Source organism: Zootoca vivipara, chromosome 4 (genome assembly GCF_965207765.1).
Source record: "Zootoca vivipara chromosome 4, rZooViv2.hap1.1, whole genome shotgun sequence".
Lineage (NCBI taxonomy): Eukaryota > Metazoa > Chordata > Lepidosauria > Squamata > Lacertidae > Zootoca > Zootoca vivipara.
The window spans coordinates 85862614-85888624 of record NC_142587.1 but is presented as its reverse complement, the minus strand read 5'-3'; the positions used below and the strand labels follow the sequence as shown (position 1 = coordinate 85888624).

General features: G+C 45.8%; 1 protein-coding gene across 3 annotated transcripts in view; it reads right to left on the bottom strand.

The window, feature by feature from the left end:
- PGR (progesterone receptor) overlaps positions 1–26011 on the bottom strand; it is a 58138-nt gene that overhangs the window by 16278 nt on the left and 15849 nt on the right. For all 3 annotated transcript variants that reach the window (XM_035115742.3, XM_088668385.1, XM_088668384.1), the window contains exon 3: positions 17924–18040. In XM_035115742.3, the coding sequence (XP_034971633.3) occupies positions 17924–18040 (117 nt within the window). The remainder of the gene's footprint in view (positions 1–17923; positions 18041–26011) is intronic.

Below are 26011 nucleotides of genomic sequence, written 5' to 3'. Positions count from 1 at the left end.
CGACAGGTGTGCAACCTGCCAGCTGTATGCAGTGCACCAACCCTGGCCTAGAAAGTTGTGCCTGCTTATTTCATCACTTTGCTCCTGCAATTTTCCACATTAAGGGGGCTGACAACAGGGTTTCCCCACTCCCCCGGCATCAAACAACATGGAAATGAGTGCTAAGCAAGCTCTATATTCCATTACTTTTCCAGAAGTGGCTTTTTTACATCATGTGAAAGTTCAAATAGAATGCAGAAATTAACAGTTTGAGGAAATGTTGGGGAAAGGGGATCAAATGCTGTATGGATGCAGCCCTAAAAGAAGAGAAAGGGATGCTTCACAGAATGGAGGAGGGTGCAACATAACAGGCTAGAAAGCAATTGGGCAAGGAAATATTATGAGCACTAATTGCAATAAATGGGTGCACAATAGGTATCCAATCTTTCCTTTGAACCTAATGAGTGCTAGTTAGATCCAATGGATGTGAAATAGCTAGTATCTGCACAGTATCTGATTTCTATGCCTTTTAGTTGGCGAAGAAGAAGAAGAAGAAGAAGAAGAAGAAGAAGAAGAAGAAGAGGAGGAGGAGGAGGAGGAGGAGGAGGATGAGGAGGAGGCGAGGAAGAAGAAGAAGAAGAAGAAGAAGAAGAAGAAGAAGAAGAAGAAGAAGAAGAGGAGGAGGAGGAGGAGGAGGAGGAGGAGGAGGAGGAGGAGGAGGAGGAGGAGGAGGAGGAGGAGAAGAAGGAGAAGGAGAAGGAGAAGGAGAAGGAGAAGGAGAAGAAGAAGAAGAAGAAGAAGAAGAAGAAGAAGAAGAAGAAGAAGAAGAAGAAGAAGAAGGAGGAGGAGGAGGAGGAGGAGGAGGAGGAGGAGGAGGAGGAGGAGGAGGAGAAGGAGAAGGAGAAGGAGAAGGAGAAGGAGAAGAAGAAGAAGAAGAAGAAGACTGTGCTGTCCATCAGACTGGGTTGCCCCAGCCACTCTGGGTGGCTTCCAACAAATTAAAACATTAAACATCGTGGGGAATGAAGTCAGATTTCTGTGACTTTTAGGCTGCAATCTACACAATGCTTTTGTGGGACCAAGCCCCACTGAATACAGTGGCATTTACGTCTGAGTAAACCTGCAGAGGTTTACATTGTGAGGAAGGAACACAGCACAGGGATGTTAGGGTTCAAATTTCATGCGAAGTCAGCATGAGCATGCAATTAAAAAGGGGAAATCTGCTTCTTCCCTTTTGCAGGTGCATGTCGGAAACATGTAGCAGCTTTTGAGGCAATGTGGAAATATCCGGAGAAAAACATAAAAGGTCTCCCAGATCCATATTCTGCATTAGACAACATTTGGTGTTTGTCTTCTCTGGACCTTAGGAGTAACACTGGAGGAAAAGGCAAGAATGATCAATAGTCTGTTTGGTCTCCTGCAGAACTATTCATACTTAATTCTCGATTTAGATTTATTCCACTTTTCCCAAGGGTTTGGAAAAGAAGGTACCAAGCTGTGCTAGACAATTCACTGCAAACAGACAAGCTTCTATGAAGAATGTTTCACCAAATAAGTAGATGAAAAATGTTGACGATTTATTATTTCCCGACAGACTACCATAATTCTGCCTCCAAGGTCACTCTGCCCTGGTAGTTCTCTATGTACTCCAGAAGAAGTGGGCCCAGGCTAGAGAACAAAGCAGGTGTGATAGATCAAGATTTCTAAGACAAATTTGAAGTAACATCTTGTGAAAAATCTTACTTGCAAAAGGATTTCATTCCCCCCCCCTCTTGGGATGTGACACAGATAGGATAGCTGTTAAGTTTATTGAAAAGGGACACGAAGGGGCTCATCGTACTAGTTTCTCCAGTGATTAGTAGCAGGTGGAATAACTATTTAGCCTCCACTACTAGGGATGGGCAAATCTGTCAGTTCCTGCTTCTCTCAGCTTCTCATTTCTCCACCCTTCAGTTTTCCACATCTTAAAATCGGTTTGCCCATTTGCCTGCAACAGTTCCTCATGAAAATTCACCAGCACTTCTGCACGAACTTCTCCAAGTGTTTGTATGCCTAAAATGCATTGTTTTTCAAAGCCATGTTCCTTAATAAAATGTATTTGTGTATGTTATTTTATGCGCCCACTGCTTGCCTGAAGAAATGCATTAAGAGAAGTGTGGTTTTCAAAGGACAGCTGCATTTCGTAAAGTGCAAATTGGGGAGGTTCGCCAACTGCATTGCCTTTCTCTCCCTTCTTGGTGCACTGCTAGCCACAAGGAACCTTAATGCCATCCTCGCTCTCTTCCACACCCAACCCAGCCCGGAAAAGAAGCATTTTACAGGAGGAAAGGTGAGGCGTAATCCCCATGAAAATTCGTCAGCATTTCTGTGCCAATTTCTCCTAATGTACACATTACTGTATGCAATTTCCCCTTGTGTTCATGTTTTTTTTTTGTAAAGCTATTTCCCCTAATATAATGCATTTGTGTTTTTGTAGTTTTAAAAAACTAATATATGCAGTCATATGCATCGTTTACCCTTAGTAAATGCATTTTATACATTTTACACATTGGCTGCAGGACTGCACTGAAAAAATTGGATAAATGTGAATTTCGAAGGATGGGTGCCCTTTGGCTTACATATTCTATTGGAAACTGTAAATTAAGTAGGTATGCCTTTAAATGTGAACTGAATCGAACTTCTTCCCCATATGCATTGCCACACTCCATAAAAAAATAAAAAAACTGGATTGGGCAAAACAGTTTGCTAACCCTTGACCCTGCATAAGGCTTCACAGAATGAGCATAATAAATATAACAAAGTAAACTAAAAATAATGTGCAATGGTGATCTGATCAGCTTTACAAAGGATCTTTTTTTAAAAAAAATGGTCTCAATTATGCCTCTGGTCACTAATGAAATTATGATGATCTCATGGGCAAAGCCATTGTCTCTGAGCAGTAGCGGAACAATAGAGTGTTCAATCCTGCGCAGGGAAACTGTCGGAAAAATGATAACAGACCCAACATGGGTGCCAATTGAGAAGGAGTGAAGGAATGTGACATTTAGAAGTAGTAACAAGGAAAGAATGCTTAATTGCGGTGCTATAAATGCAAATTTATAGGGACCCAGGTGGCGCTGTGGTTAAACCACTGAGCCTAGGGCTTGCTGATCAGAAGGTCGGCGGTTCGAATCCCTGTGACGGGGTGAGCTCCCGTTGCTTGGTCCCAGCTCCTGCCAACCTAGCAGTTCGAAAGCACGTCAAAGTGCAAGTAGATAAATAGGAACCGCTACAGCGGGAAGGTAAACGGCGTTTCCATGTGCTGCTCTGGTTTGCCAGAAGCGGCTTTGTCATCCTGGCCACATGACCTGGAAGCTGTACGCCGGCTCCCTCGGCCAATAATGCGAGATGAGCGCGCAACCCCAGAGTCGGTCACGACTGGACCTAATGGTCAGGGGTCCCTTTACCTTTTTAAATGCAAATTGGAATGCAAACACCCGATTAAACAAAGCAATTCTAGCAAATACTTATCGCTATTATTTGGCGGGTCATTGCTGCTGTTGTCTTTTTTTTTAAAAAAAAAAAAAGCTGCTGGCTGTTCAGAGCTCTTTCCTGAGCTGTTTGAAAGAAGGCTGGGCATTTCTGCTGAATTTTAGGCACAGCGGAGAGGGTCCCTAAAACTTGGGCGTGACCAGTGAAAACTTTGCAGGCACCAGGACCATGCCGACACACACACACACCCCTCTGGCAAAGAAAGGGGAGGAATGGCTTTTGCCCCAAACCAGGAGCAACCCCACAATCTCTCTGAACCCCTCCAAGCTTGGGACTGGGCAGGGCAGCTGGGGATTCTGCCCAGAAAGGAGGCTTGCTTTGGCTTTCAGCCTGTTCTCCTCAGCTTGGAGCTATGAGACTGTGGAAACAAATTGGCCTACTTCTGAGACGTCGAACCCAGAGACAAGCCCATGTTCCTCCATCAGTGATGGGCGGACCTTGGGTCATGCTCCTGAAGACCCAGAAGCCAACCAGGTCAACCAATCTCAATAGGAAGTGGAGAATTTATAGACAGAACCTGACAAAATAATAATAATAATAATAATAATAATAATAATAATAATAATAATAATAATATTTATACCCTACCCTGGGCTTCCCCTGCCACTCTGGGCGGCTTCCAACAAACATTAAAATACATCAAATATCACAGATTAAAAACTTCCCTAAACAAGGCTGCCTTTAGGTATTTTCTAAATATCTCTTTGACCTCTGATGGGAGGGCGTTCCACAGGGCGGGTGCCACTACCGAGAAGGCCCTCTGCCTGGTTCCCTGTAGCTTGGCTTCTCGCAGTGAGGGAACCGCCAGAAGGCCCTCGGCGCTGGACTTCAGTGTCCGGGCAGAACGATGGGGATGGAGACGCTCCTTCAGGTATACTGGACCAAGGCCGTTTAGGGCTTTAAAGGTCAGCACCAACACTTTGAATTGTGCTCGGAAACGTACTGGGAGCCAATGTAGGTCTTTCAAGACTGGTGTTATGTGGTCTCGGCGGCCGCTCCCAGTCACCAGTCTTGCTGCCGCATTCTGGATTAGTTGTAGTTTCCAGGTCACCTTCAAAGGTAGCCCCACATAGAGCGCATTGCAGTAGCCCAAGCGGGAGATAACCAGAGCATGCACCACTCTGGCGAGCCAGTCCGCAGGCAGGTAGGGTCTCAGCCTGCGTACCAAAATGCTAGATAGGGCTCAGTTAGGGGTAACCAGGGGCTGAGTTACACAGAGACTGTGAAGTTAAGTTGAAAGAAGACTGTGAAGACCAAACTCAATACAGTGGTGCCTCGGTTTACGAAATTAATCCGTTCCAGAAGTCCGTTCTTAAACCGAAACCTTCTTAAACCAAGGCGCGCTTGCCCTAAGGAGGCCTCCCGTTGCTGGTGCCCTTCCACCATTCGGCTTCCGTTGTTAGACCGAGGTAAAGTTCGCAAACCGGGACGCTACTTCTGGTTTTGCGGAGTTTGCAAACTGAATTGTTTATAAACAGGACTGTTCTTAAACCGAGGCACTGTCACTGTATGTGTGCAATGCTGGATGTAGACACATCAAAGAAGCGTTTCAGTTTAAAGCGTTGTAAATTTAAACAGGGAAAACAGGTAGAGAGAAATGGGACTCCACGTCGTCACCTTGTGGCACAATGTTATATCGCACATACAACGCATATAAATTGCTTCTTCTTTACCAGCCTAGCTCAGTCCTAAGTCTGATTGACTTACAACAACAACAACAACAACAACAACAACAACAACAACAACAACAACAACAACAACAACAGCAACAACATATCCACCCTGCGCTTTTTTCTTCAAAGGAAAAGATCTTGGCAGGGTTAGCATCTTGGGTAGGTAGGGTTGCCAGACTCAATAGTGGACAGGACTTCTGTGCCTTTAATTGCCCTGCTCTCTTTTGAGTCTGGAAACCTTAAAGAGAAACCAGCAGACCCTTTGTTTAATTTCCAAGCAAAGGGTCTGCTGGTTTTTCTCTTGAAGGTTTCCAGACTCAAAAGAGGGCAGGGCAATTAAAGGCACAGAAGTCCTGTCCACTCTTGAGTCTGGCAACCCTATGGGTAGGGAGGTGAATTTTGGACAGAAAATCTCAAAAAAAGCAGGCTCTGGCAGCTGCTTTTCATCAAATGGAAATAAGTTACACACACACACACACACACACACACACACACACACACACACAGTTGCACAACAGCATGTGCGGTGTGGCCCAGCTGCAGAATGAACAGCTATAAAGCCAGATGTTGCACATCTGCACTGTGGCTCAAAAGACATCTGCACTGTGGATCAAAAGACAGTTTCTAGGTCTTAAGAGCTGTCAACTCTTAGAGCAATCTCTTTTTCTTTTAACAAAAAAAATGTGTCGCCTTGCAAGGGCTCCTTGAAGCAGACAAGCTGAAATTTCCTAGAAGACATTTTCCGGAGAACATTTCTGAGAAGTTTCTCTTTCCTACCCCTACCTTTGCAGGATCTTATCTGAATACTAGGCATTGTGTGTGTGTGTTTTCTGTGGTGGCCACCTTCTACCCGCACCCACCCCCCGCCCAAATTTCCCTAGCAATTTTCTGGAAGTACACCAGAAAAGCTACGTTTTACTGAGACCCATTAGAATTAATGAACATGACTAAGGTCATGTTTACTCAAAATGAGTTCAATACCTCCCTCTAGGTTGAGCTCACTGTGAAGTATGCGAAGTGATGGCCAAAGTAATATATTTGTACTGGTAGAAGAGGGGAGGGAGAGGGGGAATCAAACAAGTGATGCTACAATTACTGCAAATGTTGAGCCACACAGAATAAATGGCTGGATAATTTCTCTTTCCCCTCATCAATGAAATGATCGTCACTCCTCATCCAAATGCTACATTTATTTCAGCTGCATCCCACAAATTTACCTGCAATTTATGGAGCCGATCTGCACTCCACCCTTCCAAAATGCAAGACGGCTAACAGGATCTATCCATTAATGGCAATGTTAAAATTTAACAGCTTCTGAAGCCCTGGAAAAGCAGTTACGTCGCCAGCTGCTAGGATCAGAAGGTTAGCACAATGGGCTCGACTTGTTTGCTAATGATCCACGTAGGCTTGCACTGCTTCTCTCTGCCAGCAGTAAATTTAGTTTGCAAAAACCCGGGAATTTGTGAAGGCACTCCGGGCCAAACGAGATGTGACATTAATTAGGCAAATGCAATTAACATCGGTTTTTTTGGGTTTTTTACTTGCAAACAGCAGGCATGGGGAATCTTGGCGGCCCTGACAAAAATAAATAAATCACGTCTCACAGAAGCTGCTATTTGTGTTTCAAAGGACATTTCCAGTGACCTAAATGGAAGTTTCCCTTGAAATGCAAAGAGCAACTTCTAAGAGGTGCATTATTTATCCACACCGCGGCAAGGAAAGAGTTGAAAATTCCCCTCCCCGCCTCATACATCCATGGCTGCTCCCTTCGGCTTCTATCTATGTAACAATACAAGTTAATTGCATTCACTCAATTGACATCATATCTATGGCCCTCAGGGACTACTGGTAGCAGTTCAGGAGCCCCACATGGAAGGTTGAGAGGGACCCTAATTTGATGCATTCCAAGGCCATGCTATCTTTCTGGCTCACGTGACGTGGTTGCCTACCGCCTGCCTTTCCATAAGCAAGCAAGACCAACTTGTATTCTGTGGGACATTGTGACAAACACAGTGCTATTTTTCTGGAAAAAGAGGCACCTGAACTCAACATGAATGTCTCCCATGTTCTCAATAGTGCCCAACTGAGAGGTGTTGGAACTGAGTTCTGGCGAGTTCTGGCTGCAGAAAAGGCCCTGGGCAAATGTATTTCTTCTGGCACTGCTAGCCAGGGTTAGAAAATGCTCCAGTGAGGGCGGTCAACAGCCCCACATTCCTGGTTTTTAAGCAAATATATCACTAATCCAGTCCAAAGTATGAGACGGTGCCACTCAGGCACACACTGCGTAAAAGAAACAGGCAGGTGATTTCTCATTTGGTGTGATTTCGCCTCTCGTCAACCACAGATGGAAGCGTAATCTGGAGGAGAGCGGCAGTAAAATAATTTGTATGCCACAACCAACTCTGTAGCTCCTAGCTATGTTGGCTGTGCTCATTAACCTTTTGAACACTAGTTGCTGGAAGCCATGGGGGGGGGAAGAGAGGGCTCTTCTGCTCAAATCCAGCTTGGTGGATGCTGGTGAGATGGGCCATTGGCTTGATCCCATAGGCAGACCTACACATTTGGAACCCTGAAGCCTGAACTGCTTCAGAGATCCCTGTGCAACCAGCAACAAGGTCTGGGTAACCACAGTTTCCTTCTTCTATGGGATTGTTCCATGACAGACCGCCACATTTATATACATATACATATACCTACACACACACAGTGGTACCTCGATCTTACGAACGACTCGACAACCGAATTTTCCGACTTACCGTGCGCTTACGAATGTCTCGACATCCGAAAGGAAACCGCGGCGGTTTTACATAGGGATTTTTCGACTTACGAATTTTTAGATAGGGTTGCTTTGACTTACGAATTTTTTCGTTTCCAATGCATTCCTATGGGAAATTGCGTTTCCAATGGCGCTTTTTGACTTATGAATTTTTCGACCTACGAAGGTGCCTTTGGAACGGATTAAATTCATAAGTCAAGGCACCACTGTATATATATATACCCTGTTTCTCATATTTTAAGACATACCCATAAAATAAGCCATAGCAGGATTTTTAAGCATTCAAGGAATATAAGCCATACCCCGAAAATAAGACATAGTGATAGGCGCAGCAGCAATGCCGGCCGCGGCAGGAAGAGGAGGAAAAAAATAAGACATCCCTTGAAAATAAGCCATAGTACACCCCTTTTTTACTTACCTTTCCCGGTGGTCCCCCGTATCACTTCCGCCTCCCGTTTTTCTCCGTTATTTTCTCCTGCCGGCAGCCATTTTTTTCCTTTCCGATTTGCCCTTCTATGGGCACCAAAAATGGTCGCCGCCGGCTTTAAAAGTCGCATCTATGCATGTCCGGAAGTGCATAGACGTGACTTCCGGTGTCGGCGGCGGCCATTTTTGGTGTCCATAGATGGGCGGAGCGACACCGGAAGTTGCACCGACGCACTTCCTGACATGCGTACAAGCGACTTTCGAAGCTGGCGGCGGCCATTTTGGGTGCCCATAGAAGGGCAAAGCGACACCGGAAGTTACATCGACGCAACTTCCGGTGTCAAATGCCTGCCGGTCCCGGATTCTGCAGGCCGGAACTTGGAAGGTAAGCTCTCCGGCAGTTTTATGTAGGTTTATTTACAAAAAGACACATCCAGAGCCCGGCTTCTCGCCTGCTCACATTTACGTTTGTTGGTCAGTCTGAAGTTTTGCTCCTCCCACAACAGGAAGGACGCCAGACTTCTGCCTTTCCCTTCTTGCCCTTCTGTTGCCTTTTGATTTTATCGCCTGGATTTGGGACCGAGAGGCTATTGTCCCCCCTCCTCCTCACTCTCACTCCACCCAGACCACTGCTTATCTGCGGATTGCCTAGCAATACTCTGGCTGCCTTCCAAGTCTTCCTCTCCTTGAGAGCTAATAAGAGTTCTTTCCAAAAAGGGATGTGTGTGTGTCAAACAGTCCTTTCTCAATCCTGACAGGTAGTTCTCGTCTGCAGAGTCGGCTCCTGGTTCAATCTCTGAGTCTAACTCATTCCCTGCACTCGGGGGGGGGGCATTCATAACAACTACTATATCTCAGATTTTAAATAAAATTGCTATACTGAATTATCTCACATGTCAAAGTCACTGGTGTGAATAAAAATTCACTATGCCTTATAGTTTTTGAGTTATATTTTTTTTGGGGGGGGGAGGTGAAAATTAAAGAAATGTTATCTACATGTAAGATGCATCATAAAGGAAACTGAGTCAAATTGGATCTACAAGACCCCAAAAAATTAAGTAATGTGAACTAAGTCGCTTCTCGGGCTCTTCTGGGATTAGGGGTCCGGAAGCTTAAGTTTCATGAGTTTCATACGCAAGCCTATTTAGGGAAGTTTTTAATGTCTGATGTTTTATCATGCTTTTAATATTCTGTTGGGAGCTGTCCAGAGTGCCTGGGGAAACCCAGCCAGATGGGCAGGGTATAAAAAATAATAATAATATATTCAATTATTATCATAGTAGATCTGCACCTGGTTATATCCAAGCACGCAACAAGTCCTTACAGTTCATTATTCTGTTGTCTTGCATGCTGCGGGTGGAATGCCAATGGAGCAATAGCGAAGGTGACGCCCTATGCAAGTTGTAGACTACAATTCCTATCATCCCTGTTCCCTGGGACTTATGGGTATTGTAGTCCAAAACATCTGGAAGGCAACACAATGGCTGCCCCCAGTATAACTAACTACCTGCAATTCTGGTTACCAGCACTGTGCAACTAACCATACCAATTTGCCTTCCCCACTGCCGGCATCTCCCTATTACATCATCTGAACTGGATATGCCAAACGTGTTTATCTTACATGTCTAAACTGCAGCCCTAGGCTGGTTTCCACACAAAAATAAGTGTCGCCACAGTAAAATCAAACTAAGGGTGCAATCCTAAACACACATACTGCAGATAAAGTCCCAACAGGATATAACCTGCAAGTAAATAGGCATCAGATCATGCTGTTAATATATTTTGGGGTTTTTTCCCCTTACAGTGGTACCTCTAGTTACGAATAACTCTACTTACGAATGTTTCTACTTATGAACGGAGCTCCGTCCGCCATCTTGGATGAGGTTTAGATAGGATTTTTTCTGCTTACAAATTTTTAGATAGGGTTGCTTCGACTTACATTTTTTTTCTCCCAATGCATTCCTATGGGATTCGACTTACAATTTTTTCGACTTACAAATGTGCGTTTGGAATGCATTAAATTCCTAAATAGAGGTACCACTGTATTTTATAATGTTCATTTATTAAAACTTTTCAACATATAATGCAATAAAAGCCAAACACATGCAAAAAAGAAAAGAAAAGGGAGAGGGGAACACACACACACACACGGCCTTGGCCCTGGTTGAGGCCAGTTTAACCTACTTGAGGCCTGGGACCTCCAAGATATTATTATTAAAAAGACTGTTGTGTCTGCCAAGCATATCCTTCCTGCAATATGGTGGCAAGGCCTTTGCACAACACAGCCACCAATTCCTCTTTCTTCAGATTCCTCAAACTTCAGCCTTTGAAAGAAACAGGTCTATGTTTGGAAATGCGCCAAAATCAAGAAATAAACTGGAATGTGAAAGAGCAGAAGCTGAGTTGTACATAATGCATTTTATGTTCCTAAAGTAACAAAGTAGGTTTAGACATGTAAAAAGTACATTAAAAAAAGTATTGCATACACACACACATACACACACACACTTTTCCCTAAAAGTTCTATTCTTTTTGGGGGGGGTCAAATCACCCCCAATAGTTTCAAAATTTCTGGAAATTATTCACCTCTACTTTTGAGTTGTTGTTGTTTAGTCGTTTAGTCATGTCCGACTCTTCGTGACCCCATGGACCATAGCACGCCAGGCACTCCTGTCTTGCACTGCCTCCCGCAGTTTGGTCAAACTCATGTTCGTAGCTTCGAGAACACTGTCCAACCATCTTGTCCTCTGTCGTCCCCTTCTCCTAGTGCCCTCAATCTTTCCCAACATCAAGGTCTTTTCCAAGGATTCTTCTCTTCTAGTGAGGTGGCCAAAGTATTGGAGCCTCAGCTTCACGATCTGTCCTTCCAGTGAGCACTCAGGGCTGATTTCCTTAAGAATGGATAGGTTTGATCTTCTTGCAGTCCATGGGACTCTCAAGAGTCTCCTCCAGCACCATAATTCAAAAGCATCAATTCTTCGGCGATCAGCCTTCTTTATGGTCCAGCTCTCACTTCCATACATCACTACTGGGAAAACCATAGCTTTAACTATACGGACCTTTGTTGGCAAGGTGATGTCTCTGCTTTTTAAGATGCTGTCTAGGTTTGTCATTGCTTTTCTCCCAAGAAGCAGGAGTCTTTTAATTTCGTGACTGCTGTCACCATCTGCAGTGATCAAGGAGCCCAAGAAAGTAAAATCTCTCACTGCCTCCATTTCTTCCCCTTCTATTTGCTAGGAGGTGATGGGACCAGTGGCCATGATCTTGGTTTTTTTGATGTTGAGCTTCAGACCATATTTTGCGCTCTCCTCTTTCACCCTCATTAAAAGGTTCTTCAATTCCTCCTCACTTTCTGCCATCAAGGTTGTGTCATCTGCATATCTGAGGTTGTTGATATTTCTTCCGGCAATCTTAATTCCGGTTTGGGATTCATCTAGTCCAGCCTTTCACATGATGAATTCTGCATATAAATTAAATAAGCAGGGAGACAATATACAACCTTGTCGTACTCCTTTCCCAATTTTGAACCAATCCGTTGTTCCATATCCAGTTCTAACTGTAGCTTCTTGTCCCACATAGAGATTTCTCAGGAGACAGATGAGGTGATCAGGCACTCCCATTTCTTTAAGAACTTGCCATAGTTTGCTGTGGTCGACACAGTCAGATGCTTTTGCATAGTCAATGAAGCAGAAGTAGACGTTTTTCTGGAACTCTCTAGCTTTCTCCATAATCCAGCGCATGTTTGCTATTTGGTCTCTGGTTCCTCTGCCCCTTCGAAATCCAGCTTGCACTTCTGGGAGTTCTCGGTCCACATACTGCCTAAGCCTGCCTTGCAGAATTTTAAGCATAACCTTGCTAGCGTGTGAAATGAGCACAATTGTGCGGTAGTTGGAGCATTCTTTGGCACTGCCCTTCTTTGGAATTGGGATGTAGACTGATCTTCTCCAATCCTCTGGCCATTGCTGAGTTTTCGATACTTGCTGGCATATTGGGTGTAGCACCTTAAATATCTACTTTTGAGTAGATATGCTAAATTAGGGCTGCACTGCAGCTGACCCAGCTCCTCTATTTTAGGGGATTACTCCCTGTTCTTCCATGAACCTCTTTTTACACAGTATTTCCCAGTACAGTGGTACCTCGGGTTACGAACATCATTCATTCTGGAGGTCTGTTCTTAATCCGAAACCATTCTTAACCTGAGACGCGCTTTCACTAATGGGGCCTCCTGCTGCCGGCGCGCCATTGGCGCGTGATTTTCGCTCTCATCCTGGGGCAAAGTTCTCAACCCGAGGTACTACTTCTGGGTTAGCGGAGTTTGTAACCTGAAGTGTTTGTAATCTGAGGTATTTGTAACCCGAGGTAGCACTGGACTGCTTTCTCATCTATGGAACGCACAAAAATGACAATTTATGTCCAAATACCACCTGCTGACAAACTTATTAAGACCCCTTATTTGAAAGATTTATGTTTGGAAAATATAAACTGTTCCTTTCTCGTTTTGTTTGGAATTGCTGTTAACTTCCTATAATAACAATATAGCCTGACAGAGTCATCGAGGCTGTTGCTTGCATTATTAACCCATATTTTAAACTTGCTTAACGGAGGCCTTTCGAAACCCATTTACAAAACCTCATTTTCATTTTCTCCCACGCACTGTGATTCACAAATGTTGTGGTTGAACTGCAATTTTAAATACATGTAACATATGAAAATATGTTAATCACCGAGGTGTCTAAATCAGGTTAGCGAAATTGCTTTTATTATTGCATTTTACATCACACGGCTCAGTAATTACATTTGACCTCAAACACACTTCCCAAATCATATATTAATTTCACGTGCCAGCTGGAAAAAAATGGTTTTATTAATCCCTTGCAGAGGCTACATTTTCCTTGTAAACATATCTCCAAGCCAATAGGCAGAATTAAGAATGAAATTTGAAAAAAGAAAAAGACTCTTTAGTGGGAAAATACCTTCCTTGCATGCAGAATGTCCTTGGTTCAATCCCTAGCATCTCCAAGCAGGACTGGGAGAAAACCCATCTAAAATCCTGAAGATACAGATTGCCAGTGTAATACTGAGCTAGTTCGACCAATGATAAGGCAGTTACTTCTGAGAAGTACTGTAAGGTAGCTATACAAATTCTTGGAGAATCCTGGAGAATCACAGCGCCTGCTGTGGCTGCAGAAACCAGTAACTTGTAACTGCTGCCTCCCAGTTTGATTTTGCTGCATTAGCAAGCACCCAAGTGACCTCTGAGAGGTACAAGCTGGGCTTTCTGTATGGAGGTCCTGGACTGCCCAAACAACAAGACTCCTGTCTTGGCCTCACTGGTGTGGTCTCAAGCAGGGGCGGAGCTACCTGCCCTGGCACCTGGAGTGGTGCGGGGACGGGACTAGCCGCCCGCACGGCGAGCGTCCTCAGCTGCCCACCGCCCATGCGGCGAGTGGGGGGGGGGCGCTGTTAGCTGCCCACGCAGGGAGTGTCCCTAGCCACCTGCCACCAGTGTGAGGAGAGTGGGGGTGCGCCGCTTGCCGCCCATGCGGCGAGCTTCCCTAGCTGCCTGCCACCCGCACAGCGAGCGTCGGGAGGGGCGCGGCAGCATCGTACCTAGCAGGTCGCTGCCCGCACAGCGAGCGTCCCGGGGTGCCGCCCGCACAGCGAGCAGGGGTGGGTGGTGCGGCGATATCACCCACCCTCAAGCTGACATACCCCCTGCACCCACTTTCCTCCGCCAGTGGTCTCAAGGAAACATTTGGCACCAGCTTGGCTGCAGGAGATGCCACAAGGAGGCATTCAAGACCCCAGCTTTGCATAAGGGCATACTCCTTAGCCTTTTCTTCTCTTGAAGATATCCTGCAAGGCAGTGGAGGTTTAGGATCAGACTTTTTCTTCTCCTAAATGGGCTACTTTCCCATCTACCCCTCACTTCCTTCTACAGCATGTGCAAAAACCACCTTCTTGACTGTTGGACCTACTTTTGGTCTCATCCACTCCATGCACTGGGGCCTGTCTTCGCATACAGGGGAAGTCCCTAAGGCACTGAATGTTTGAGATGCATTGGCTACCCTCACCTGGTTTAGCCAACTGACCGCAGTCACTCCTGGGGTGCGGCAGCTGTCTCATGCTGACAGCTTCTAGGAGCCACAGGTGAAAGCTAAGTGCAAGATGGGGACCAAAGGTGGACAAACCACCCCAGAAGGACAACCCCTTCTGTGCTTTTCCGAGGAGAATTGGTGTTTGTCCCACCAGAGGGACTGCCTGTCCCCTAACACCCCATACACCTCTGAGATGAGAGCTGTAGCCCAGGAAAATCTGGGGGAGGGAGTTAGAACCTTGCTAGAGTTAGAGTCACCTTCCTTAGGCAATGCCTTAGGGAGAAACAACCGCTGTCCCTCCTGGTGATCTGAGGTTCCATCTCTTATTGGCTCCAAGGAGAATGTCCAATGGGGAGGGATGATGGGATTTGTCGGTCACAACTTCCCTAACCTGGTTCTAGCATGAGCAGAAGACACACAGCTGTGATTCCTGCATTACAGCAGGTTGGACTAGAAGGCCCTTGGGGTTCCTTCCAGCTCTCCAATTCTTTGACTGTATCTACAGAAGGACCTTTAGATCCAGCTCAGTTTCCTTACATTTGATGCATTCCTTACAACTCTGGCTGTTTCCTGCGCAGCAACACTATCCCAAGATATCCCTGTACCAGCCCTGCCACATCTGCGCTACCCCACAGGTCATAAACTTGCACAGTCGACGTGCTCCAGTCAAATCACATTTGGCCCAGTGTCCTGTTTGCAGCCTTGGGCAGCTAATGTTTATAAACCTTGAACTACAGTTAACAAATGCTTAACAGCAAATAATGACACAACCAACAAGCCCTTCTGTGCTTTTCCAAGGAGAATGAAAAGTGGCCTGCTATTAGTTTTCAATCAGCTGCTTGGTTCCTTTTCGTTGAATAAGTGGAAGCACTACAGCAATTCACCAATACTGGCTTAAAAGCTTGTCCTTATAAGTGGATCTGAATAATGGAGACATTGTGGCCCAGTTTGAATACACCACCAATCCATCTCACACACACACACACACCGGTTTAAGATCCAGTCTCTTGGAACATCCATCTCAAACCTGGCTGCTTACCCATGGTCTGTTTGAGGCTAGCAAATCAGGGTTGTAAACCACAGTGGAGAGTTGGCTTCTGAAACTCTGCTTGCTTTAACTATGGTTTGTAATTACATTCCAACCCAGCATCCTAGTTTAACGCTTGTTTGTTGTGTCATTCCCGCCTAGTGCCCGGCAGAGATGCGAGAGATGAGCAGTTTGAATATCATCCACAAGCACTGAGGCCCTCACTAGGAGTTTCTCCATCTCCTCTTCTCACACTCTGACTGGGAATGGGTTCCTTTTCCTGCCCACCTCCTTACAGGCAAGCTCCAGATCCAGAGGAGCCTTTATTTCCTTAAAGCATTTATTTGCACTCTGCATATAGGCTCCGCCAAGCAACTTGCAAAAAGAAAAACCCAACAGCAAAGCAATCCCTTCTCCCAACAGCAAAGAAATCCCTTCTCCTTCCTGATAATATACCTAATAATAAGAAGGTTGTACAGCCTCTTGAATTCCTCTCTGGACACATCCATCTAACTGCACAGAGTTTTACACTGCACTTTGCTCCACCCTTCCTGCTCAGGTCTGCTCTCTGGACCTCATTGCCAAGTGCAGCCAAGCAACTGAACAGCCATAGCAACTGCACCCTTCCGTTTGGTGGTTGTGATGCAGGAAAAGGGTGATTTGCACCCCTCGCCACGACAGGATTCCATTCGTTGCCTGTGTTGCCTGTCACCTCTCCTGCCCACCCACAATTTTTTCTGTACGTCTGACAATACAGCTGCTTCTGCTGCTGCTATAGCCCCAAAATGAGGTTCACTTTCGCTGCCTTTAGCTGTTCTCTGGAAAGTGCTGATTAAACTACTCATCAGGGCAGAAGCGGCTGCAGAGACCTCAGGAGAAAGAATTGCAATATCTTACTATCCATGTTTCCTGGGAGAAAGTAAATGACATGCTTCAATTTCTACTTGAAATCTCCTCCCGCACTATGGGTAAGCTAAGTCCATTATATTTCAAGAAAGAAACGCCACACAGCCAGCCACTGTAATGAGAAGTTCTCTTTAATCATCAAGCGGCTCTGCTGAAACTCCGCTTGGCTCCAAAAAGAAAGATGTTTTATAATAATAATAATAATAATAATAATAATAATAATAATAATAATAATAATTTATTATTTCTACCGCGTCCATCTGGCTGGGTTTCCCCAGCCACTCTGGGCGGTTTTCAACAGAACATTAAAAACAGAATAAAATTTCAATCAAACATTTAAAACTTCCCTAAACAGGGCTGCCTTCAGATGTCTTCTGAAGGTTGGTTACAGTGGTACCTCTGGCTACGAACTTAATTCGTTCCGGAGGTCCGTTCTTAAGCTGAAACCGCTCTTATCCTGAGGTGCGCTTTTGCTAATGGGGTCTCCCACTGCGCGTGCATCCTGGGGCAAAGTTTGCAACCAGGAGCAGCTACTTCCGGGTTAGTGGAGCTCGTAACCTGAAGCGTTTGTAACTAGAACCGTTCGTAACCAGAGGTACCTCTGTAGTTGTTTATTCCTTTGACATCTGATGGGAGGGCGATCCAGAGGGCAGGTGCCACTACCGAGAAGGCCCTCTGCCTGGTTCCTTGTAACCTCACTTCTCGCAGTGAGGGAACTGCCAGAAGGCCCTCAGCGCTGGACCTCAGTGTCCAGGCTAAACGATGGGGGTGGAGACGCTCCTTCAGGTATACTGGGCCAAGGCCGCTTGGGGTTTTAAAGGTCAGCACCAAGACTTTGAATTGTGTTTGAATTGTTTTCTGGCAGATGGCATGGTGGGGCTGTACTATTCACCTGGCCGCCCCCGCCTCCCAGTTGATGGGCACTGCCATTCAAATGGTATCCGCGCACTGTGTCATGTGATTGGTTATGCGGGGCTGGGCTTACTTGCCCCCCCAAATATTTTATTCAAGTTGCCACTCCTGCTAAGGCAGCAAGGCAGCAGTTACGAGTTACCAGTCTCTGTGGCCGCAGCAGGAGCTGTGATTCTCCAGTCGTTTGACTTCACCCCCAGAGGCACACTCCATTGTCTCTCAAGACAGATGGATGCCAACAACAGCAGCCATTAACAGTGTTCCTCCACGATAGCTTAACCAATCAATGTGCCCTCTCTTGTTTATGTGCCACACTTTCTGCTTTAAACCCCACCCAAAGTTTGAATGGCATGATGGTGTCATAGCATGGTATGGGTGGGATCCTTTGTACCGTGTGACTGGCACTCTGGCAGGCATCAGCTGTGAAAACGAGAACCCGAAGCCTCCTCCATCCAAGCAGAGGTTGGGTGGCCATCTGTCATGGATCCTTTAGCTGAGATTCCTGCATTGAAAGGGGGCTGGACTAGATGACCCTCGGAATCTTGTCCAACTCTACAATTCTATGACTGTGATTTTGTGAATCAAAACTCCCTACCTCCAAGCACCATGCCAGCTTGGCAGCATTTCCTCAAGCGGCACGCAGGGCAGTTCTTCCGGCGGATCTTGTCCACAATGCAGTCGTTCCGCCCGGCACATAAATAATTATGTTGCCCTGTAAGAAAAAAAAGAAAGAAGATGGGGAAAATGAACATTAGATTATGGAGAAGTAAAAGAAAAGGCAGGGCAGGGCAGTTCAGAAAGCTAGGGTGAATAAAGTGCAAAGCATCCAAACAAATCACTAAACTATAGCCTGGAAACAACGTTAGTCAGCTTCAATGTCAGCCATCCTGATCTGTTTTCAGAGGTGTAAACAAAATGTATAAACCGTCCTTCAGGCTAAATGCTCAACAACAACTGCTTCCAAAGTAAAAGGTCTTTTTAAAATTACTATTATTCTAGCAACTAGCTGGATGGGACCATCGATTCATCCGTCACTTAATGGTTCTTTAATTATTGTTTCTATCTTCTTGGTTGGGTAATTCAATGCACCTCGGAGGTGCTTTTATTAGCTACAGGGGAGGAGGGGGCAGGGAGATTCAGAAGGGAACAGCCTTGGTACTGAGAGGCTAAACAGCCACGTTTCACTTGGTGTGTTTCTCCCCCCCCCAACCCCCCCCCGGCATTGGGTCATATTAAGAAGGAACGAACCAATCTGTTCCTGTTCAACATGACTCAACAGATGAAAAACTAGTATCTTATGGACTTTAACAATGTAAGGGTCACCATGACATTAGCACAGTGATATTATGATCAGTCGGTTGTTATTGGTGAACTGCTTCTATTATGGACGTGGCCCTCGAATGTATTTTTAAACATATCCCTTGCTATGTAAGCTTGCACAAAGTGCAAGGTAGTGAGAGAGAGAGAGAGAAGAAACAGGCTTCCTCTCCGCTCGCCTCCCCCCCCCCCCAAATTCTTTTTTAGATACTAACTTATTAAAACCTGCTGGGAACCAGTGTAATAATAATTATTTATTTCTTATACTTTTAATATGTAATGTTTTGTTATGTTTATATATGCTGGAAGCTGCACAGAGTGGATGAGGCAACCCAGTCAGATGGGCGGGATACAAATAATGAAAGGAAGAAGAAGAAGAAGGAGGAAGAGGAGGAGGAGGAGGAGGAGGAGGAAGAGGAGGAGGAGGAGGAGGAGGAGGAGGAGGAGGAGGAGGAGGAGGAGGAGGAGGAGGAGGAGGAGGAGAAGGATCCCAGCCCATCTGACCGGGTTGCCCCAGCTACTTTGGATGGGTTCCAACAAAATATAGCATCAAACATTAAAAAACCTCCCAATACAGGGAGCTGAAACTGCCTTCAGATGCTTTCTAAAAGTCAGATAGTTGCTTATTTCCTTGACATCTGATGGGAGGGCATTCCACAGGGCGGGCGCCACCACCAAGGAGGCCCTCTGCCTGGTTCCCTGTAACCTCACTTCTCACAGCGAGGGAACTGCCAGAAGGCCCTCGGCGCTGGACTTCAGTGTCCGGGCTGAACGATGGGGGGTAGAGATGCTCCTTCAGGTATACTGGACCGAGGCCGCTTAGGGCTTTAAAGGTCAGCACCAACACTTTTAATTGTGTTCGGAAATGTACTGGGAGCCAGTGAAGAACCTACAGTGGTGTCTCACTAGACGAATTTAATTCGTCCCGCGAGTCGCTTCGTATGGCGAAGAATTCGTTTTGCGAAGCGGCTCCCATAGGAACGCATTGAAGTGCGGTTTCCCATAGGGTGCCTCGCAAGACGGGGGGGATTTCGTCTTGCGAGGCTCCCTATGGGACGAAAAAATTCATCTTGCGAAGCGCACCATAGGAAACTTCGTCTTGCGAGTCTCCATTGAAATCGCAAAACACTTTCGTTTTGCGAGTTTTTCGTCTTGTGAGGCATTCGTCTAGTGAGGTACCACTGTAGTGTTATATGGTCCCAGTGGCCGCTCCCAGTCACCAGTCTAGCTGCCACATTCTGGATTAGTTGCAGTTTCTGAGTCACATAGCCTCACATAGAGCACATTGCCGTAGTTCAAGCAGGAGATAACCAGCACTTGTACCACTTTGGCAAGGCAGTGTGCAGGCAAGGCAGGGTCTCATACAAGCCTACCCCGCAAGGGTGCTGTGGGGATTAAAGCGGGGGAAGGAATGAACCAAGCGTGCCACACAGAGCTCTCTGAATGAGGTCAGTATATAAAAGTAATAAACATGGACTTAGTCAGAGTAGAACCATTTAAACCAACGGGATTTTAAGTAGATCCAGACTTTGCCAAATCAATGAGAGTTGTTGTTGTTTAGTCATTTAGTCGTGTCTGACTGTTCGTGACCCCATGGACCAGAGCACGCCAGGCACTTCTGTCTTCCACTGCCTCCCGCAGTTTTCTCAGACTCATGTTCATAGCTTCAAGAACACTGTCCAACCATCTCGTCCTCTGTCGTCCCCTTCTCCTAGTGCCCTCCATCTTTCCCAACATCAGGGTCTTTTCCAGGGAGTCTTCTCTTCTCATGATGTGGCCAAAGTATTGGAGCCTCAGCTTCACGATCTGTCCTTCCAGTGAGCACTCAGGGCTGATTTCCTTCAGAATGGATAGGTTTGATCTTCTTGCATCCATGAGACTCTCAAGAGTTAGTATCAGTTAATAATGACTTAAGTCCCACTGAACATCAACAATGCTCACCTGAACAGGAGGCCAATCAGGCACACAGGCTACTTGGTCACAGTCTTCTTCCCCACAGTATTTCTGATTAAACTATAGTAATTATTACTAAATTTCCAACCAGGTTCTCTCCAAGATCTACCTGGAGATGGCAGGGATTGAACCCGGGAAATTCTGCAGGCCAAGCAGACGCACCGCCACTGAACCACGGCCCTTCATTACAGATCCAAATTGAGAAGGCCCAAGTTGGCTCCGCAAACATCAGGGGCACGGACTGCCCTGAAAAGGGTCAGCCACAGACTCCAAACAAATGGACTGCACAGGGTTTTTTTATATCACACATTAGACTTTGGCCACAGGTGTCCAATCCATCTGAAGATGTGGAACCTGGCTTTAGGAGGTTCAAAGAGCAGCAGGGGTGTGTTTGCAAAAGGGCTTTCAAAGAGCCCAGTTTTGGCCTCTGTAGTCCCAACAATTGAGGGTTTCAAAGTGCAGCATCACCTGATGTCATATGGTGTCAGATGATTTGGCCTACCAGGGCACCACAGTTCAAGAAGGATATTGACAAGCTGGAACGTGTCCAGAAGAGGGCAACGAAAATGGTCAAAGGCCTGGAAACGATGCCTTATGAGGAACGGCTTAGAGTCCTGGGTATGTTTAGCCTGGAGAAGAGAAGGTTAAGGGGTGATATGATAGCCATGTTCAAATATATAAAAGGATGTCATATAGAGGAGGGAGAAAGGTTGTTTTCTGCTGCTCCAGAGAAGCTGACACGGAGCAATGGATTCAAACTACAAGAAAGAAGATTCCACCTAAACATTAGGAAGAACTTCCTGACAGTAAGAGCTGTTCGGCAGTGGAATTTGCTCCCAAGGAGTGTGGTGGAGTCTCCTTCTTTGGAGGTCTTTAAGCAGAGGCTTGACAGGCATATGTCAAGAATGCTTTGATGGTGTTTCCTGCTTGACAGGGGGTTGGACTGGATGGCCCTTGTGGTCTCTTCCAACTCTATGATTCTATGATTCATTGGCCTTCTTCCAATCCATTTTTGATTGTAGGAGGGAATTGCCAAGAATTACACATGGGTGACTGTGTATGATTCTAGGGTCAGGGAAATAAGGATCCATTCCACTTGCCAGACAACGTTCCCCATCCCTGCTGTAGGCACTTATCCCTGGCAGCTTTGTAGTGCTTGCCCATTGTGGTCTCTTTGTAAACCGGGTAAGAGCTTCCTTGCACTAATTTAGGCTGCAATCCTACACACACACCATTCCTTTGAATTCAGTGGGGCTTACCTCTGGGTAAGCATGTATAGGCTTGAGCTGTCGGTTATCTGCACAACGCGGAGGAAAAGAGAATCAAACCACGTCTGAAATAATTAGGAAGCAATTTGCTGATTTGCCTGATGCAGGTAATTTGGACTCTCATTTGTCTCCCTAACGTATTAGTTCTAAACATGTGAATATCTGTATCCGGTTGAACAAGTTGAATAGATTTTGGGGGGGAATAATGATGAAGAGAATATTTTAAACACCAACACAGACACACAAATCGTCTCAGGTTAATATCTGTGCTTTTAGAATGCCGAAACCAGTCCTTTGACCTTTGCATTCAAATTCCAGCATCTCTCTGAAGGGTAGAATGTGTGACTAAGAGGGGGGAAATATGCAAGGCATTTGCCTAATTTCAAAATTACAGTAAGGTATTGAACTGCCCCAACCCATCTCCCTTAGTATGCTGTAATACTTGAGATTCTTCTGGCCAAATTCTAATCAGAATACCGTTTTCCTGCTATGCTATCTCTCTGCCCAGCCTACCTCACAGAGCTGTTGTGAGGATGAAATGGAGAGGAGGTGAATAAGCATGAATGTCACATGTTGCTCCTTGGAGGGAAGGCGGGGAATATAAGTGTAATCATAATAAAATTAAAATAAATATGTAACTGGAAACAAGGTTGCTGATAGTATAGCTCCCATCAGCAGCTGGAGTGGGTAGGACTTGGACCACTCTAACATCTGGAGGGCCACAGCTTCCTCATCCCTGGTGCAAAAATTACTTCTCCACCACCCAGAAGTGGGCGGGAAAATATTGGAAATGACGAGAAGCTCAAAGGAGCCTGCCGGGTTCTGCTGGTGACTGCAGCAGACAGAGCGTGGTCCAAGCTCCACTGACTGCCTCATCTGTCCCATAGCTGCCAAGTTTTCCCTTTTCTCGCGAGGAAGCCTATTCAGCATAAGGGAATTTCCCTTAAAAAAGGGAGAACTTGGCAGCTATGCTGTCCTGGCATACCTGTCTGCCCACCCATGTGAAAAGGAAGCAGCCTAGTTTTGTTTATTTAAGGTATATCCCACCTTTGAAGCAGGTGAAACAGGTGGTCTCCCATCCAGGTACCAACCAGAGCCAGAGTGGTAGGCACTCGTCCGTTCATTAGATTCATATGTGATGTAACAAGTTTCTGACTAAATTCTAACTAAATATCACAGCTACTACTATGTCACACTAATGTGTTACATCACATATGCATTTGTACTACTGATGAAGCCCAGGACGGCGAAACAAGGTTAATATTATGGAAATCCTTAGACTTTGTGAAAGGATTCTGTGGAACTAGAACAACTCTTCTTGTGGATTGCGTGGACCAAATGACTCAGCAGGTGGAACTGACTCTAGCGCATGTTTGGAGCTGACCTGATCCATGAATTGATTAGAGTGTGAACTGATCTACTGATTCTTCTGCTTTTTCTGTTGTATTTTATGGCTCGTTTCTGTTTAAATTTATAATATGATACAGTGAATAATATACTTGATTTATGCTCAAGAGTAAAGCCGGTTACGTCTCACGTGGGTACTGAGTATGTTTTACGTAACTAAAGGTTTGATGTTGTTTTGCTTCCAACAGCCGCCATGTGCAAAGCTCCCAAATAATGATTATTGTTCTACTACCCCAAGAAATATATTAGCACAATACATAAAGCACGCATCTGTCAAAAGTGAACCATGGTGCCTATTGTGCAGATGCAAAGGTGAGAGCAGGCAAGCGAAATGAAATAGCACCCAATACAATGTTGGCAGATAATTGGATTAACTATGGAAACAAAACTGATTGCGGGGTCGTTAATCATGGTACACAGGGCAGAGCTGCTTCAGAAGCAGGTGAATGGGGGAGCCAGAAATTAATTTCCAAAAGGAGAGTTGCCAGGGATGCAGACTCCACAGGAGGGCCACCCAATCCCAACAGATATTCTCATAACATGCAAGTGGTCCGGTCAATACCAGACAGCGTTGCAACCTCCCTCCAGCTGTGTCGCTGCTGCATACCAAGGGGAGGGGGGCGAGGCAGTGGCTGGGTGGCTGCGGTGAAAACACACCAGCAGGAGGGGCACCATTGGCTCCACCAGCGGGTCAACACTGCACCAACCTTACTGCCCCCTCTCTCAGTATGCAGGAATGTCTCAGCTGGAGGTAGGCCAGGTGAGAGGTCCAGCACCACTGTCTGCTACTGGGTCTGCTTGTTATCCCACTCGTAACACCCTTCACAGGATCAAAGTCTATCCTGGAAGATAGTCCAGAAGCTATGGAACCATAAACAACTTGTGACACAAGTCCCTGAGGAAGCATCTTCCCCAGCATCAACAAACTCAAGACGTTTTGATCAGTAGGAGATGCTCTGGTGTCCATAGCAGAAGCTAGAAGGGTGGTGACAGGGCATTCTTGGTGGTAGCACCCTGCCTACAGAACTCCCTCCCAGGTGACATTTTGTTTTCTCCAGCCACTGACATCTTTAAACAAAGACTCACGTTAACCCAAGCATCTGTAACATGAATTGTAGTGTTTGGGGCTTGAGGCTTTATAGTTATTTGTTGCTGCTCTTTATTTGTCTTGTTATTTTATTTGTATGGTATGGCCGGTCTAGTTTTCCACGTATGCTAACCCATTCTTAGCTTCCATATGCAGGAACTGGAAGTATAAAAGTATCAAATAAAGTCATAGAAGCCTTTATTTTAATTCACCCACCCGCGTATTCTGCTAAGCCACCTGGCCAGGAGATTCCAGAGTGGAGACCAGTTCAGATTGCTCATTTCCAGAAGAAGAACCAAACAGTGATCTAAGGATGTAATCCTACAGTCTCTGGAAGGCCATTGGGAGGAATGGCAGGATATAATTAGGAAAAAATGATAATGATAATGATATACTGTTTTTAGCTGATCTCCAGTCAAGTGGAGAGGGAGGTTCATCCTTGGGTGCCCCCTTCCAGTCATTACTCATCTGGAGAGGGCCATTCCATGGAGGCTTTGAATCTAGTGGATCCAAAGCCCTCATCTTCAAGCACAGACCCTGGAATGGGGGGGGGAGAAGTATTTCAGCCTTTGCATAATAGGAAGTAAAATGTTTTCTTTCAAAAATAATAATAATTACTAACTGACGGGAAGAGGAAGAGGGTCTATTCCTACCTTCCAACGCTGATGGTGCAAAGTCTAGCAGCGCTTCAGATCTGCCTATCTGCCTGTCAGGGCGACTTTCTCCTCCCACTGAGCCTACAGGACTGCTCTGTAACAAAGAGTCTTGCTGGCACCTAAAAGGCGAATAGATTTATTGCAGCACAACTATTGTCCCGCTTCACCAGATCCCAGATTATGAATGTTTATGCCGCCATAAATCATTTAATCTTATAAGTGCCAAGAGGCTCTGTGTTGTTTCTCCTGCAAACACTGCTTTGTTTCTGCTTCAAAAAAAGTTGCTGCTTCTCTGGTAACGGGGATCCAGAACGTCTTTCCACGGGGAACACGGGTGGTGTGGATGGGTGGGTGGGGGAAGTTACATGGTAACAAATCTGACACGGCCAAAGGATCACAGGTTCACTTGAGGGGAAATCAGCTCCAAGCCCAGACATTACCAACGTCAAAAAATGCTTCGCGCAGGGCAGGAGTAGTAATGCTTGCCAACTGCGTGGCCCAAGGATCCAGCTGATGATTCAGAGAGCCTCCTCCAAGATGAGACTGCCAAGTATGGAAACTGTGGACACCTTAATCAATACAACAAACCAGGGTAGGAAACCTCAAGCCAAGGGACTAAACCTCTCTGTTCAGCCTTCAGAATTCTGTGCAGTCCACACCCCTTCCCTGAAGGCCACACCCCTCCCTGGCCCTGCTTCACACCCCAAGTTTTTTTGCCTGGGCTGGAAGGTGTCCTTTAACCCTGATTGTTGTTGTTTAGTCGTTTAGTCGTGTCCGACTCTTCGTGACCCCATGGACCATAGCACGCCAGGCACTCCTGTCTTGCACTGCCTCCCGCAGTTTGGTCAAACTCATGTTCTTAGCTTCAAGAACACTGTCCAACCATCTTGTCCTCTGTCGTCCCCTTCTCCTAGTGCCCTCAATCTTTCCCAACATCAGGGTCTTTTCCAAGGATTCTTCTCTTCTCATGAGGTGGCCAAAGTATTGGAGCCTCA